Source organism: Lissotriton vulgaris, chromosome 7 (genome assembly GCF_964263255.1).
Source record: "Lissotriton vulgaris chromosome 7, aLisVul1.2, whole genome shotgun sequence".
NCBI lineage: Eukaryota > Metazoa > Chordata > Amphibia > Caudata > Salamandridae > Lissotriton > Lissotriton vulgaris.
The window spans coordinates 1518066139-1518084484 of record NC_141695.1 but is presented as its reverse complement, the minus strand read 5'-3'; the positions used below and the strand labels follow the sequence as shown (position 1 = coordinate 1518084484).

At 46.2% G+C, this 18346-nt stretch overlaps 1 protein-coding gene across 1 annotated transcript in view; it reads right to left on the bottom strand.

Moving 5' to 3' along the window:
• Window positions 1–18346, bottom strand: part of LOC147705914 (uncharacterized) — a 582839-nt gene that overhangs the window by 146250 nt on the left and 418243 nt on the right. The window contains exon 10 of the mRNA XM_086932385.1: window positions 546–587. Coding sequence (XP_086788511.1) covers window positions 546–587 — 42 coding nt within the window. The remainder of the gene's footprint in view (window positions 1–545; window positions 588–18346) is intronic.

The following is an 18346-nucleotide window of genomic DNA, read 5'->3' as shown; positions in this document are numbered from 1 at the left end:
CAGATCATAAAAGGGATTAGAGACTGGCAATTGCAGATGGTTGCATTCCAACCCATTTTCTATTGCCATCTCAGTTTGGACCCAGCCAAATGCAAACCATTATTTACCATACTCCAATAGGAACAGTCTAGGCAGAATTGTCAGGCCAGGCCCTCCCTGCCCAGACATGGGTCCTGTGAAAACTGTGCCACTAGAACAAGCTATATACCCTGCTGTAGAGTCCCAGTCAGGTCGAAACCAAGTTGCATGTATTTGGGTTAATGGAAGACCTGGCCTGGGCAGCACTGTTCCCTTTGGAGCAGGGGCGAGATTTGCCTGCGGCTGGGTCCAAACCGAGATGGTGTGGTGTGCAAAATAACCATGGATTAGGATGCGGCCCTGAGTAATTACCAGGGGCTGGGATTAATTCAAGCATTCTGGCCATCACTTTTTGTATGCTTTGGTGTTTTTTCGGTGTTCATTTCTAGGACTACATCTGCAACACTCTTCTCAAACATAACTGGCACAGCTCCTGGGATTGTCCAATAAGAATAAGCTTAACTCACCTGTTTAAGGGCTAAAGAGAATGCTTCTAGGTCATCCGTGAGCTGTGGAAAAAAGAAGACGTGCTGGTGAGTCATGTTTTTTAAAGTAATTCATACTCAGTCAAATAAAATGGATGTCATTGGCTTCAGGGTTGTAGGAGATGATCAGGACACAGCCACTGTTGTCTTCTAGCTTTGTGAGTCCTATTTATTTATAACTAGCTGTAAACTGGAGGCAACTCTTGTTAAGTAGACCTCTGAATGTTTTCAATGTGTCTTTGTTCTTTTGGATGCATTGGTGGCAAAGACTCTTAATGACCCTTTCTAAATGTAATCATAACTGTCAGTCTTGTGGAAGAACCTCACAACCGGATTTAGAGTTTTCCAGATGGAGACTACTTTATTTCATTACCCAGATTTAGAGATGTCCCACATTGACAGGAAACACAGTCCATTTTTTAAAAAGCTTTTTCTCAAACACAAACTCCCAAAGTGTAAAATAATGGCCCGACATAGTGGACGTTTTCTCCCAGAGTGTTGGGATTGTGGGGATTGTTTAGTTACAGAAGATTACACACAGGTCTAGGTTTTAGCACGGGTAGCAAGTGTCCATTTGAGGTCAGAATTCACACTTTGAAACTTCAACAGCAGACTGGAAAACAGAGCTGCTCTAAATGTCTTGTAATGTGGAAACAGATATGAAAAGTTGCAGAGCGATGGACAACTAGTCCTGTAAAGGCATTATATGTAAAATACCACCTGATTCAATGTTAAAAACATAAATTCTCAGAAAGACCATAATTTTACAGATTACATTTTATTGAGCTAATTTAAGAATGTATCTCTGTCATTTTATGGAATGCTGAACACTCAGTTTTGCATGAATACCACTCCCCCCCAAAAAAATTATATATATCTATACTACTATTATAAAGAGAGAACACAAACCTTTTGGCAAGGTAAACTCGGGAACCACAGCGCCAATCCACACACCCAATACATTGTTGTAATCCTCTGGGTGTGCAGATGGACATAGGCTATAGAAAAGAAAAAAAAAACGTAAATTTAAAAATATAACTTAAAAAAAAAAGTAGTGCCCTGAAAGTAGCGCCGGCCACGACGCTGACGGCCACGACGTAGCGCTGTCCGCAACGTACGTGATGACGAGGAGGAGCGGCGGTGAAGTGAGAAGCTCGGGGAGGAGCGGCGGCTCAGGTAAGGCTCTGGGATACGGGACGGGAGGGAGCCGGTGCGGGAGGTTGGCCCGGAACAACTGCGGTAAGGCTCAGGGTCTGGGCGCAGCATTTCAGGCTTGCGTGCACTCCCGCCTCGGACCCCACCCGCCACGACATTGTCCGGGACGACAGACAATGTTGTGGCGGGCGGGGGCCGGGACTGGAGTGCACGCAAGCCTGAAATGCTCGCCCCAACCCCCTTCTGCCCCAGGCACCGCTGGGGCGGGCTGCTAGCATATATATATATATATATATATATATATATATATATATATATATATATATATATAGTACCTACTGGCGATAGCCAGTAGGTATATATAGTTAGGATTTTTTCTCTATGGAACTTTTGAAAATTCTATGTCTAATAACTTTGGCGTTTGTGGACCAAATCGGCAGAAATTTTCAGGAAAATGGCACATTTTGTTTCTGAGCAGCCCCTGAAAATTTGGGGGGGTTTCGTCAAGGGGGGGCCGAGAAAAGAGGGGGGTCCCAAAACGCGTTTTTCCCATGTTAATTTCCATAGGGCGTTTGGCCTCACTTTTAGCTCGAACGGCTGAATGGATTTACACGAAACTTGGCAAAATTGTAGGGACTGTTAGCCCGATGTGCCTTTGCTGGGTCTCAATATATGTGCTCCAGTGGATTTTGAGAAATTAACGTTTAAAAAAACAGATATATCTGTGACAGCGTCCCGGATAGCGCTCCAGATCGCGTACTTTTCGCGTAACGGAGCTTTGCGAAGCGAAGCTGATTGGCTCTCCGGTGTCTGTCAACATTCTAAACAGTCCGGAGCGGCCGCCATCTTGTCTCTCGGTAGGATCGAGAGACAAGAGGAGGAGAAAAACGAAGGGGGAATTTAATGAAAGGGGGCAAGGTAGACTCCTCTTGACCCCCTAGGAATGATGTTGGGGTTATTAAAGGGTCCCGTGGGGAAAATAAAAAAAATTGATTTTTCACGGTAGAAGCGCTTCCCGGTTCGCGAACCGGGCCGCAAACTGGTAGCGAAACGGGAATTCGCCATTTTGTGTTTCGGTTTAATTAAATTACAGGGTATAAGGGGGTACGGGAGACGTATCCTGACCCCTTATGTTTTCTGAGGGTGGCTGAGGAGGCTCATATATGTTGATACTTGTCTTCCAGCGGCTGCGCATGAGCGTTTTTTTTTTTTTTTTTGCTGCCTGACGTCTTTTAACGTTCAATTCGAAGGAAATCAGGAAGTGTTGATCGCCATTTTGACACTGCGAGTAAATATATTGTTAAAAATAATTGTTATAAATTAATCCTTATTGATAAACATTGTCTGCGCCATCTTGCCTTTTGTGCAATGCCACACTTTTGTCGTGCATGGCAGCCATTTTAGATGCCATGACCAGACCCACTCTCTGCACGCCGCCGATCCTCAGCATGGCTCCCCACCCTCGCAAGCATCTCCCCCACGCACTGGTCACCCCCGCTTTCTCTCTCATGCATGGGCCAGAAACCTCCTCCCATCCGCGCTGTTCTTCTCTGTGAATCACACCCTGTGCCCGCCCGACACCTCCCTTTCACCCTATTCACTACCGCACCCTCTGACACTCCTCTTCCTCTGTGTCCGATTGTCCAGGCCGGTCCCAGGCTATCACCTAGCCCTGCAGATGTAGTTTACGGCCCCAGCTGTAAAGAATCACCCCTCTTCAAAGGAGTTACAGTAGATCAAGGCCCCCACCCGATGAGATCCGTCACACCACACGCGTTCCTACTATCTGATAACCATCCTGTATTGTGCTTGGGGAGGGGATTCTCACTGTGAGGGTGTGTGGGTCCGAGCCTGAAGCAGAAGATTCCAGGGATGCCTCTTTGTACATCAAAGTTTTTACAATTATGTGTCACATTAAAAATATATAGCACTCCAACAAAGTAGTAGGATTATAAAACTTTATTAACTTATAAATATATACAACGCAACAAAAACAGTAAATACATTTAAACATTTTTTTGAAAAAAGAAGCAACAATGGTCAGTAGCTGTCTTTTGTGCGAATAGTCCCAAGGCAGCACAACGTGCTGAGTTCTGGACGGCACCCAGGTGATGTTACCTGGGTGCCGCACTGGTTTTTGGTATCCTACAATGCAGCTCCGAAAAGTGGCGTGGGGCGTCCCGGGGGGTGTGGGGGGAGGCCTCGTCAGTAGCGGTCTGTTGTGCGAATAGTCCCAAGGCAGCAGAACGCACTGAGATGTGGATGGCACCCAGGTGATGTCCATTAAGTTGCCGCACTGGTTTTGGTATCCTACAATGCTGCTCCGAAAAACGGCGTGGGGCGCCCCATGGGAGGCGGCGTGAACGGGCCTCCCCAGTTGCCATTCCGCCCGCTTTTAGTACAATGTGCCAAAATCCGCCATTCAGCTGAGTTGCGCCCACTCTTGCGGTTCAGCGATAGGCGGCTGCTACAGGACTCTCAAAATGGCGGCAGGCTATTTTCTTTTTGGGCCTGGTCCACTAAAATGGCCCTGGGACACCTTGGAACTCGGATGCTTGTCTGCTCGGTCTTGGACCCCATTCTCGAAAGCGTCCCCTGAGCCTTGAAGATTCTACAAAAGTCTTGGGGGCCCCCGACTCCTGCAGGCTTCCGGTGGGGAGCGGCTGCCATGATTGCTCGCGGAATGACCACGACGGAGCCACGAGATGGTGGTGCTTTCATGCTGACGCCAGCTTCAGTCTGAAACATCCAGAAACAAGGTGGGGCTTTCATCGTTTGGGAAAAAAAATGTTTTAATCCAATGAAAAGTGTTATTTTTAGGTCATATGATCAAGCCTTCCATCATTAGGAAACCAAAAGTAAAATGAACCAATGAAAAGTTTTATAAACAAGTCACATGACCTGTTATGCGGCATAGGGCTATAAAAAGCGTAGAAAATCCGTTGGCACGTGAGGCGGCGTCAGTAGCGGACCGATGTGCGAATAGGCCGAAGGCAGCACAACGCGTCAAGATCCGGATGGCACCGAGGTGGTGTCCAGCAAGTTGCCGCACTGGTGTGGCCATCCTACAATGCTGCGCCGAAATTCGCCGTGGGGCGCCCTGTTGGCCTGTGAGGTCGCGTCAGTCAGTGGGGGCTGTTTGAGGATCTGACTGCATTGGAAAGCAATGGGATGCTGTGCGTCGCCCCCAAGATGGAGGCTCCTCGGCTGCAGTGGGGCGCCCCTTGGAGTTTTACTCGCTATCCAGCTGAGTTGCGTCCGCACTTGCGGCTACAGTAGGCCGAAGGCAGCACAACGCGCCGAGATCTGGATGGCACTGAGGTGGTGTCCAGCAAGGTGTGGCCATCCTACAATGCTACGCCGAAAGTCGGCGTGGGGTGCCCCGTTGGCCTGTGAGGTGGTGTCAGTAGCGGACCGATGTGTGAATAGGCCGGAACCAGCACAAGGCGCCAAGATCCGGATGGCACCGAGGTGGTGTCATAGTTGAGAGTTCTGAGCAGCGCTTGTAACACTGTCTGAAGCTTATTTGCACCTGCTGCAGCTTCACTATTGCCCTGGTGTGGCCAAAGATCGCCCATGACATAGGCGGCCGGCTCCCGGGGTCCGGCGGAACTTTTTTCCTTTTCCTTTCTGCATCTTGTCCCACAATCCGTTTGACCTGAAGACACGACCAGGTCCCTGAATGTGTGCAGGGGGACGCTATTGATTGAATCAAAATGGCGGCTTCACACAAAGCTGACTCAAGCGTTGCTGCTGATGCTATACAGACAAAAACAGGTTTTCAGTTTGTACATTCTTCAGGATTATTCCATCCAAAATGGCGCCGGTATAAATGGGACTCGTAACTCCTTGTTGTGTACTGGTTGCACAACCTTGATATCACGAGATACGTATGCAGTTTTGAAGCACATGGCGGGCGGGGACGAGAATTGATTGAATATTTCGACATCCCTATTGATATTAAGTTCTGATGTGTTATTGATTACTGTACTATTGAAAGTTCGAATTAACGTCACCCATGGTACTTGTCCGCAAATGTATATCTAGATAATTTTATTGTAAGTGGCCCTGTCGTATTTTAATTACAAAATGTACGTCCACCGATTCCGCAACTGTTAGACATCTTAGTTCTTGCAACCTAATGGCCCGCTCGTTACGTTCCTCTACAGTGTAAATGTCTCCTCATCCTATACGATTCCAGTTTGCTCCGTGGCCGGCCCACGTGGTTATAGGCCCGTATTTGTATACTGACATTTTCACAATAAAGGTTTTTAAAACAAAACATGGTAGTAGTATTTACATTGGTAAAGTTTTTAATTTTAGTCACTGTTTTTGAATCAGTAAAAGGCAAGTGAAATAAAGCAGTCCAATTACATGACGGATAAAAGGTATAATATGCAGGAACGCAGTAAAGATAAATGGTCAAGGGCTGTTGTGTTTTCTACTCCTGCAACATAAAGTGATCGATAAGAATCTGATATTCAGGCGTATCGGCGACTAAGATAGCAGGCCGAGCCTCTTTTGCTCAACGGCTCCGTCATGGGACGAAGAAACGCCCTTTTTCTCGAAAAAGGAATATATTTTACTTGCAGGACAGTTGTAAATTTTCCGGGAAAGTACATTAGCCTAGAACATTATAACATATATGTTTAAGAAAAAATAATGTTCGAAAGCAATAAAAAGCGTAATTTTTAGGTCATATGACCAAGCCTTTCATCATTAGAATAACAAAAGTAAAATGAACCAATGAAAAGTTTTATTAACAAGTCACATGACCTGTTATGCTTACGTTACGCGCTGCGCGCCGAGCCCCGGATCGCTTCCGGGAAGCTGCGCTTCGCGCACCGGAGCACTTCCGGGTGCGCTAACGCGGCGTGTCATATAACGCATTACGCGACAACGTAGGTCCAGAATATAGTCAAAATGTCTCCACCAACCAGCGGTCGGAACACAACCCCTTTCAGCAGTCTAAAAAGTTCTGTTAAATGACAACAGAAGGGACAGGCAACAAGAACCATCAGTCAAAGAGGGGAGGGCAAGTTCTTCTCTACCGGGTCACGTTGGGGCGCTACCGGAACTGATCGAATTGGTAGTCTACTGTGTTTCTGGATGTTTCAGACTGAAGCTGGCGTCAGCCTGAGAGCACCACCATCTCGTAGCTCAGTCGTGGCCATTGCACGAGCAATCATGGCAGCCGCTCCCCACCAGAAGCCTGCGGGAGTCGGGGGCCCCCAAGACTTTTGTAGAATCTTCAAGGCTGAGGGGACGCTTTCGAGAATGGGGCCCAAGCCCTAGCAGACAAGCGTCCGAGTTCCAAGGTGTCCCAGGGCCATTTTAGTGGACCACGCCCAAATCTGAAGAGCCGGCCGCCATTTTGAGAGTCCTGTGGCAGCCGCCTACCGCTGCATCGCAAGAGCGGGAGCAACTCAACTACATGGTGAGCGAGACGCTGTAGTCGCAAGAGCGGGCGGTAAACAGCTGAATGGCGGAAGAGGCACAGTGTAGCAAAAGCGGGCGGAATGGCAACTGAAACGGTAAAGGGGCGCCCCACTACAGCGTGTCTTCAGGTCAAACGGATTGTGGGACAAGGTCCTGAATGGAAGAGTCATCAAAAGGCAAAAACTTCCGCCGGACCCCGGGAGCCGGCCACCCATGTCGGGGGCGATCTTAGGCCACACCAGGGCAACACGACTTGGGGAGGGGGCAGGAGCCAAGCGCCCCCTCCCAGTCCGCGCCACCACACCGTATGTTGAAAATCTAAAGCCATCGTTCTACAAACTCTTAACCAGCCTTGGATGGAAAAATCTTGAAGAATGTACAAACTGAAAACCAGTTTTTGTCTGCATAGCATCAGCAGCAACGCTTGCTATCAGAGTGCATGAGTTTCATGCTCGATCGATTGAGCTAGCCGGATCAGGCAACAAAAAGTATAAAATAGTTATGTAAATAGTTATTTAATAAAATGTTTTACCCTGTTACTTTGCTAGTGTGTTGTATATATTTATAATATTTGCATAGAGTTTATCGTTATTTTGGGCGGGGTGGGTGGCGGAGCCGAGCTGTCTTGCAGCCATCATGGTGTGGAGCTCAGTTCATCTCACTAGTTTCTTATTTCTCATGAAGGGTTGTTCCTAATGTTTCTATTTTAGCGAGGTCAAAAAGAGATCCCATTAGTGGCCTACTGATTTTGCTCGATTACTTTTGTTTTTTTACACGATTTTTCACTATCTGCAAAGACTAAACAGAGTATTGCGACTCTGTGCTTGTTTGTAAATAGAGAATGAACCAAAGAGAATCAATTCTAAAACAGTAAATGCTTGGATAACAATCAATCAAATGGAGAGACAAGCAGGCACGACGGATTACAACGGGGGCAAAGGCCTGCGTTGACTACCCTTCACTATCTGCAAAGAGAGAGTACTACTAAGAGAAAAGAGGGGGGGGGCAGCGTTCAAAGCACATCAGCGTGCATAAACACGAAAATGTTTTTACCTATCACGTACTTGACATTTGACAGCTTTTGATATTTGCTATTAAAAAACCATTGAAATTCACTGGAAAAACCATAGGTTTTAGGCCATATATAGTTAGGAATTAGCATTTACAAAACCTTGAAAATTCACTGAAAAAACCATAGGTTTTAGGCCATATATAGTTAGGGATTAGCATTTACAAAATCTTAATTTACTTGCACAAAACCATAGAAATTCGCATATATAGTTAGATGCAATAACTATATATCGCGCACCCGCAATCCACTGCTGATGATGTCACATATTGCATCATTCATGACATGGTCAGTGACATCACTGATGACATCACTGATGACATCTCAAATGACATCACTGATGACATCTCAAATGACATCACTGATGACATCACTGATGACATCTCAAATGACATCACTGATGACATCACTGATAACATCTCATTTGACATTACTGATCACATCACTGATGATATCATTCATGTGATAATACGATGAACCTCTTCAGACTCTAATATAACCTTAGATACAATCAGTGTAAACAGACACTCACAGACTGTCACTCATTCATGGAGTTACTCACACACCTAGTCAGTCTTGCAAAGAATCAATCACACCTCCATTTCCTCAACTATACAGTTATACACACCTTACTTAATCAAACATATACTAACACATATTTACTCTCTTATACAATCACTGATACAAGTCCACAATGATCCATACAGCCACTCACACATTCACTGGCTCTTATGCACAGTTATTTATAGATATATCAACTCTTACATGTACTGTGTTTTACATATGTACTTACTTTGACATGTAGCACTGAGAAATCCAATCAGTCACCAATACACTCATGCAGACGGTCAACCGCCCATACAGCTGTTTCCACATGCACTTTTGAACCCATACATCTAGTGAATCAACTGCTCACACATCTATGCACAGAGTCACATACCTCCCAGCCACCCCCACACACACACTCACTCTCCCATACAAATATTTGGGCAACCAATCAATAACCCATATAGTTACTCATATAGCTACTGATCAACACATGCAGCAGTTTACAGAACAACAGATATAATGATGCACAAATTAAGACAGGTTAGTCACTAACCCATGCACTCAGTGAGACACATTTAATCACTCTCTCATACAGTCAGTCATGCACCTACTAAATCCTTCATCCAGACACTTATACATCCACTCATTCTTCAATATGTAAGACATATTTTAACTTTACAGAAACATACAATCACTGGATGATGTCATCAGTGATGTCATCAGTGATGTCACTGACCATGTCATGAATGATGTAATATGTAACATCATCAGCAGTGGATTGCGGGTGCGCGATATATAGTTATTGCATCTAACTATATATGCGAATTTCTATGGTTTTGTGCGAGTAAATTAAGGTTTTGTAAATGCTAATCCCTAACTATATATGGCCTAAAACCTATCTTTTTTTCAGTGAATATATATATATATATATGTATATATATATCTATATATATCCTAGTAGATTCTGTATATGGCGTGCTTTACCCCACAGAATAACGGGCCACCACGCAGCAAGTAAATATAACAGGAAGTTTTATTCTCTCTTCTCACGAACCATCTCTGGCATGACGCGTTTCGGTTATCAGGTAACCTTGATCACATAGCGATCATGCAGTAACCTTCCACATATAGGGGGTCATTATGATTGCAGTTTTTCCGCATCCTCGGGGCCGGCGGAAGCCACCGCCGTACCTATGGTACCCCCCTGCATTTGCATGCAGAAAGCGGCAGGCACTGCTTGAAGCCGCACCCGCCGCAATGTTAAAAATAGAGGATGTGACCGCCAGGGTGGCGGTCACATCCTAATTGCACAGGAGGGAACTCCGCATGCCATGCGGAGGTTCCCTCCTGCTCTGGGGTCGCGGACGGACGCAAGTCCGTCCGCGATCCTAATGAGGCCCTAAATACTTAATTTTTTGCAACCATTTACACCACGTGGTGATAACAAGGGAAGAAATACTATTTTGGATAATACATTTTTCTTCTTCTTGTGTATGCTTTACAAAGTTCCAATTTTCTTATTTATTTTTTCATTTTTTCAATGGCATTGACAGTTTATAGTTGTTGTTGCGACAAGCCGTATTTCATGAATGTGCAAAATATATGCCATAAATATTAAATAAGCAATAAATATGAACATATCCAATTTCATGATATTTTTACATTTTAAAACAATCTAAAATGCATTTCATTTTAGAAAATTAAATATAGCAGCTTTAAATTCTGAACAATCAATCTACTGTTGTGTAAACTTGCCCGTTGGTTCATTTTAAAATTCTAAAATAACTAATTATTAAAGAATAACAGCATAAAATGCTTTAAAACCAAAAATGTGCAAAGTTACGCAAATACAGTACATAGAGGAACGTCCTCCTATATGTGCAAAAATTTGCATATCGACAACTATTCTCAACACCAATAAATTATTATAGCATACTCAATATTCTATAACTTTCTATGATTCTGGGACCAAGCCTGGACCACAAAACCACATACGTTATCTGTATTTAGTCCAAAAAAGTGCTCTGTGCTTATAAAAATAATGGATAAAATGTGTGTGTATTTAAAAATTTCTTAGGAATGAGAGATTGGCTTCTACATTTGCATAAAAAATCTGATTTCATTGTTGCCGTATTCTACTATGTACTTCTTCGTTTTCATAGGAATGTGTGCATGCCTTCCGTGTTATTTAATCCATTTGGAGACTTACTATTCAAATTTAATATATATTTCGTCTCCAGCTATCTTAAAAGCTTTTCCCTATCCCCACCTCTTTTGAGTTCCGGTACCGCATCAATGACAAAATAATTTAAGCAATTAACGTTTTTGTCATGTATTGCTTTAAAATGCCTTGCTATTGGGTAGGTGGGATCACTGTTAATGATTGCTCGTATATGCTGCAGTATTCTTACATGCACTGGTTTGATAGTGCTGCCCACATATCTGAGCCCACATGTACATACAAGTACATATACAGCAAATTCTGTACGACAATCATAATTGCCTTTAATCTTGTGTTCGCCATCACTAAAAGGGGTGTTATATTTGGTGGTGTTCACACCAAAATTACATGTCCGGCAGGTTGTACATTTGAAGAAACCTTGTTTAGTAGGCAACCATATGGATGCAGGAGCCCCTGCTACCCGTGGTTGTGACACATAAGCGGCCATGTTTTTGCATTTTCTAAAAGTTACCTGAAGTTTTTCTGAAAGGTCTTCTTTTAAAATGCTATCGGTTAAAACTATTGGCCAGTTTCTGTTCAATATTGCTCTTATTTTACTTTCTTGTCTGCTGAACGTAGTGATTACTCTTGGCGCCTCTTTACTGATTACAATTTCATTTTCCGCCTCAATATCTGGTGGTAAAATATGTATTCGAGGTTTTGCATCTGCCTTGATGGTAGCCTTATTAAGCATATACTTCTGTATACCCTCTGACTCGCAACCTCTCTTTTACATTTTTCATATTCATCGGGGGTACTGCATATTCGTTTTAAACGCAATACTTCCCCGTAGGGTATACTGGCAATTAAGTGTTTAGGGTGCGCACTTGACGCGTGGAGGGTCGCATTGCCTGCAGTTGGCTTTCTGTATGCGGTAGTGATTAATTTATTATCTGCTACCTGTACTTGAACATCTAAAAACTCAATTGATATATATATACACACATTCATTTCAGGTTGGCTTGGTTGGTATTTTATCAATATAAAACTGTAATACTCTAACTGGAGTGGTAAAAGGCTTTTGTCATTTTACAGCTCGGCATGGATAACACTGTGCTAGTCCTATGCTTAAAGACTTTGCTGCAGAAATGGCAAAATACTTTGTCCCTTTCTATCTCGGCATGAATGGCACTGTGCTAATCCTATGCTTAAAGACTTTGATTGAAAAGCAGACATTTTGTGGTGAGCATATCTAGAGTGTCGCTTGTGTTGAGGGTGCTCTATACAGGAGCTGCTTTCCACCTAAACTTGAGAACTACCCAGAGTTCTCTACTTTTTTTGCATAATTTATCCATCACTCTAAGCCTGAAAGGGTATTGTTTTGACCTAAACAGGGTGGTTCCTTGTGTCTGGACAAAGGTATACCTCTCACAGTGCTCTAAAGAGAGCGAAACCCATGTCAGGGGTTGCTTTTATTCATTTCAGGTTGGCTTAGTTGGTATTTTACCAATTCAAAGCTGAATATTGTGCCCGGATTGGTAAAATGCTTTTGTCATTTTACAGTTCTGCATGGATAGCAGTGTGCTAGTCCTATGCTTAAAGACTTCCCTGCAGAAATGTCAAAAAACCTTGGGGCATATTCTCAAGGAGCTATAGCTGAGTTATCAGCATGTTATTGCAGCAAAGGTTTTGATAGGTTTACCGCCCCATTCACAAGCTGGTGCTAACAGCCGATATCACCAGTTTTTCGGTGATGGCAGCTGCCAAAAACATCGCCACAGATGAGCTCCGCAAACGTTGCTAATGAGATGCAAAGTAGGCGTTCCCGAGCAAAAAGCAGCAACAGCACCACTCTGCAACATTCTCAACGACCAGCCAGATCGGCGATAAGATCACAAAACAGGCGATAAGGCGTGTTAGCTGTATGAAACTAACACCTGCTCTGACCTGGTGTAAAGTTGGAATACAGCCTGCACCACAAAAGGGTGCCCAACCCAGAGCCACACCTGAAGTGCAACCGATGCCATGAAGCCACTGATCATGCAGGTCGGACACACATGAGGGCCACAACACCCACCGCCACCGCCCCAGGACAACCCCCCACCCCCAGACCGCCACCGCCCACCCCGGACCAAAACAGAGGCAGCGCAGACAAAGACATCAATCCTTCGAAAACGCACCAACCTCACAGACCCAACACCAGAGAATGTCAGTGCCCACTACAGGCTCAAAAGGCCAACCCTCCTCTGCATCCTGACCACTAAAGCCCACAGGCTGATGGTACCAACAAAGCGGACAACCAACATACCGCCTCAGACCAAGCTGCTGATCGTGATTCCCCTGTTAGCCTCTGGTACCCTCCAACCAACATCCGCATGAGTCGGAGGAGTCACACAGCCAGCCCTATCTAAGTCCCTCACAACGGTCATGGATGAGACCATCAGCTTGGTACCCCACTATCTATACTTCCCACATACTGCGCTGAACAGCCGGAGACCAAGCTAGGCTTCTTCGCCACAGCAGGCTTCCGGCATGTGTCAGGGGGCGATTGACTGCACACATGTCCTTCTTGTGCCCCCTGGTAAAACTGCACACAATAAACAAAAGCGCACGTATCCCACCAATGTCCAGGCAATATTGGACTACCGGAGAATCTCCGCAAATGTCATTGCCAACCCCACAGGCAGTGTGCATGAGCCCTAGACCTGGCAACAGTCCATCCTAAACCTGCACTACCAGGATGGCACACATGAAAATGCACAGCTCGTTGACCAATACCAAAGGAACACACCACACACCTCAACACCACAATCGTGTAACTCACAACTCAGGGGATGCACACGTCACAAGCTCACATACAACTTGCACACCCACCAGACACAACAGCACAACATACTGTTGGAACCTGGGCCACCAGTTAGTGTAGCCACCAACGGCATGTCACCTCAGACACACAATAGCAGGATGTGGGAAGAGGTGGGGACCAGACATGTGTGAAGTAGGCAAGTGACCTTTGAATATGAATGTACACAATGCCAAGTGGCTTGTTGTGCTGGCCAGACTTCAGTATGCAGACCTCACACATATCCATGTCAACAGACCCCAATGAGTGCAGTGGACAGCGGACGGAACCATGTCACCCCAGCCAGTGGGGGAGATCACGGAAAAGTAGATTTTTATGTGACCCCCCGTATGTGTGAGTGGAGTGGGCTGGCCCAGGGTACACCAGGCCAGCGTAGGGGTGTGAATAAAAGACACGTAACTCTGAGCGTGGTCCTCTTCCGTATGCGTGAGTGGAGTGGGCTGGCCCGGGGTACGCCAGGCCAGCATAGGGGTGTGAATAAAAGGCACGTAACTCTGAGCGTGGTCCTCTCCTGGGATGCCCAACATCTCTGCCAGGGCTTCTCACCCCGTCACGAGGCCGACGCTGTAAGCACTGGTGCCTTTGATCCTGTGTGCCTGCAACACCCTGGGACGCTGTTCCCCAAAACCTTCTTGCCTGCCCCTGCACACCCAGGCCTCAATGCCCACCTGCTGACACATGTGTGTGTCGAAGATGGCCCACCACGTGCTGGTGCAAGCTCCATGCCTGACGCCCACACCTTGGCAGCCTCCTCAGACCATCACAGCCTCCGCGACACAGGCCCGCAGAACTCCATTCTCATTGACGTATCCACCTGCATACACAGCGGACAAGTAGGAAACACAATTGGAACTGGGTCTTGATTACACCATGGCAGGGAACATCATTTAAGGCTGATTTTAAGTCACTATACTCCTTGGTTTCGCAATTGGAACTGAGCATCTATTTTTCAATGGCAGAGTACATATTGCACGCAAGGAGAGGTGTAAGAGGATGATGTTTTGCAGGCAGGATCAAAAAGGGATCTTTGTTGCAGGGGTGATCGAACACTACCTGGTGTCACTAACTCTGTGCATCGCGAGCCAACGACACGTGGCTGTGGGCCACTGCTGACAGCTGCCTCCGGCCTACACTGCGGTCCAGCAGGTCACAGATTCTTGATTTAGCAATGGTGGAGGTCATATCAGTGTACATCATCCCAGACTGCATCCCCTCTCAGGCCCGGTGCCACTAAGACTGTTCCCAGGCATTCATGGATACTCACGGGTCGTACATTGGTGACATCTGAGGCTATGGACTAGGGGGTAGTTTCATCCTCATGTAGCTGATACCGAATTTGTTCTGACAACAAGGCTGTTGCTTGCCTCCGTACTATTTGCTGCTTCTAATAATAATAATAATAATAATAAATCATTTGTAGAGCGCCTGGCTACATAAAGAACAGTGTGTCCCCGTGCTAACTGCTGATAGGTTTCAAGAGGCAGCTATGGAAAAGCTCTAGGGGGTTTACATGATGGGGAACAAGAACGTTTTAAGTTTTCCCCGGAATCTTAATTCAGATGGTTCTATCCGAAGATGAAGCGGGAGTGCATTCCACTGTTTGGACGCTAGGTACATGAAGGAGCGGCCGCCCATTCTGGCCCTGAAGATACGAAGAAGTTTAAACAACATCGTACCGGATGATCTTAAATTCCGAGTGGGGCGATGTATAGTGAGGAGTTTCTTTAAAAATCAGGGCCTTTGCCCTGGGCGATAAAATCATACCTTCCACATCATGCCCTGGAGGACACCTTCCACTGTCCCCTGCAACCCTCCACCACATTCACTTTCGACATCGATGAGGACCCGCCCAGTCCGCTTGGCCCTACCTCAGTGCACGGCAAGTCACCGTCCCGTGGCAGGGTGCCTGTGCCGGCCGCTGTGCATCCAGGGCCACTAACTCTGTGCAGCTCAAGTCAGGGACCCTGTTTGATTCAATATTTGATGGCCTCTGAGACGATGGTCTTGGGGTCATCAACGCCATGTGTCTGTGGCCCTGCGCTGTCCACTGACTCTGGCCTCATCTGCGGTCTACCAAGGCTCACACATCCAATCGAGTTCTGACCGGTCCAGACGTGGCATCACCACAGGGGGCACACACCACCATCGCCAGGACCACCTCCAACCGCCATCCGCCATCTTCCAGAGTAGAAATAGCGGTCCTGACAGACTAACTAAGTTGCTCATACTTGTCGTGGATGCCATCATCTGCCTGTTACCCTGCTCAGCACTTTAGGTGCCACTAACTCAGTGCACTGCAACCCATTGACCGTCACTGATTGATTTTTGTACTATGGGGTGGTTGCAAAACAATGTCACCTCAGGGAGTGTGGGAGACATGGGACGTTGATATGGAAGATGATGCAGACATAACACATCCCACTGCGTCTGCAACAGGAATATCCCGAAGGAACACAACCCTAGTCATTTTCACCACATGAGCGTGCTCAGCTCTAGTGCCCCAACCTCGGTGCACTGCAACTCACAGACACTTCTGTTTGTATGTTGAGTGACCTCTGTACTTGGTCCGGCTCCCTCCATGTTGCTCAGCAGTTGACTCTGTTATTCAGTTTTCTATGTTTCCGTTGCACTGGTCTCCACTGTTCAGATTGTTGCCAGCACCAAGCACTCCATGTGGGCTGGCTTGCACTCACTCCACACAAATCCAGCACAGGCGTCCCTGTACATGTGGCCCTGCTAATAAAGGGGCCAGGCGCACGTGCCCCTAGCCAGTTCAACGTAATATCTGCATGTGTCCCTGTGGTTTTGTTGTATGCATGAGTGGCCTGAGCCCTACGACATTACATTGTGTTGTGTACAGTGGATGCAAACATGTCACTGCAGGCAGCAGGTTAGAGCTTGGACATGTAGCTTTGTTGTCACCCATTCAATACGTAAGGGGAGTGGACTGAGCCATCGTACGCAGCGCAAAGGTGGGTGTGTGACTGATATTTGCGTGCCACTGGACGTGGTTCTGTACTGGCAATGTGCATCTGCATGTGTCTCTATGGTAGTGTGGGTCTCATTTGTGGGGTGTAGGTGATTCCTGAAGGATATTAGACTCCCATGTATGTGATCTGGTTCACCTTCCATGAGTTCAGACCCCACCTGCATCTGTTCTGCCACCTCCTTTTGGCGTTCTGACACCTGGCATTGGGGTGGCATATGTGGCTCGGTGAAGTGTTGTGAGCCAGACGTGCTTGTGGGTGCTTCCTGCTGTGTGGTCTGTTGCAGGGTCTGTGTTTTCCTCTGAGTAGCTTGGCTGCCCTAGTCCTGGTGGTGGGTTGTGTGGGATGTCCATGGCCTGTTGTAGGGCTTCGGGTGTCGAAGGTGTGGTGGTCCTCTCCGGCATCACTGATTTTCTTTTGTTTGAATCTGTGTTATTGATTTTGATTTTACATATATATGAAAGGCAACACGTTTCGGTGAGAACCATCTATACATTGGAGCATCTACCAGCATTGAGGGAACATTACCATCAGGTGGGTGTGAGAAGTTAGCCTGGCATATGACATCCACTAGTTCTAGTGGGCACCGTGCACCAGTCTAATCGACCCTTATTAATGGTGGTTGTAAAGCCAACCTTATAAAAAGCTATCCTAGTGGTAGCATGAACCAGCAGTCTTCAGGCTAAGACTTCAGTAGGCGAGTTAAGCAAGTTGTTTTACCATATATAATCCCTTGAATACCAAATGAAAGGACACCACACAAGGTATATATCAAATATATATGTATTTAATCTGAACACAACTCCTCTGCGCTCTTTATGAGGTCAGAGTTAAAAATACAATACAAGTAACAAAGTTAATATACAATAAGTTGCACAGTATACGTTATGCCCTAGGGGCCTTAAAAACCATATACTAAGAAAGTGGTATAAGTACCACAAGAGAATTTGAAAGCAGGCCTAGGGCATGTAAAATCGCTGGGGCTACACTAAAGGTTAGAAAGTAGGAGACCCACGGGAGCCTCATGCAGTGTCTAAACACAGGCCTGGGTTCCCATTGACTTTCTATGGAGATCGTAAAAGATACAAAGTTACAATTTAAGGACACTTCCGGACGGACTAGGATGGAACCCTTTTAAACTAGGACACCTCGAGAGTGAAGACCCACAGGAGCACTGGAATACTCGTGTTACCTCACCCAGGGAAGCTGTGTGCATAGGTGTCTTTTCGTGTCAGGTTTCGTCGTCGTTTTCTATGGAGAGCTGCAAAGAAATACTGCAGGCGACCAGAGGAAAAGTATCCGGGTGGATCCAAGGGTGGATCGGAGATGTGAAGAGCCTAAAATCAGAGGGGACAGAGTCTGGGTCACTAGCCAGTGACCAGGAAGGAACCAGGCAGGAACCAGGCGATGTTGGGTGCTTTAAGGTGAAGAAGGTGAGTTTTTCTCTTCAGCCACGAGGGCCAAGAAGCATCGACAATGACCGGGGGCTGGATCTGAGCTGTCTCACAATGGATCTAGCTGACTGCGGCATCGGTATCCGGATTTGACCCAACATGCCTT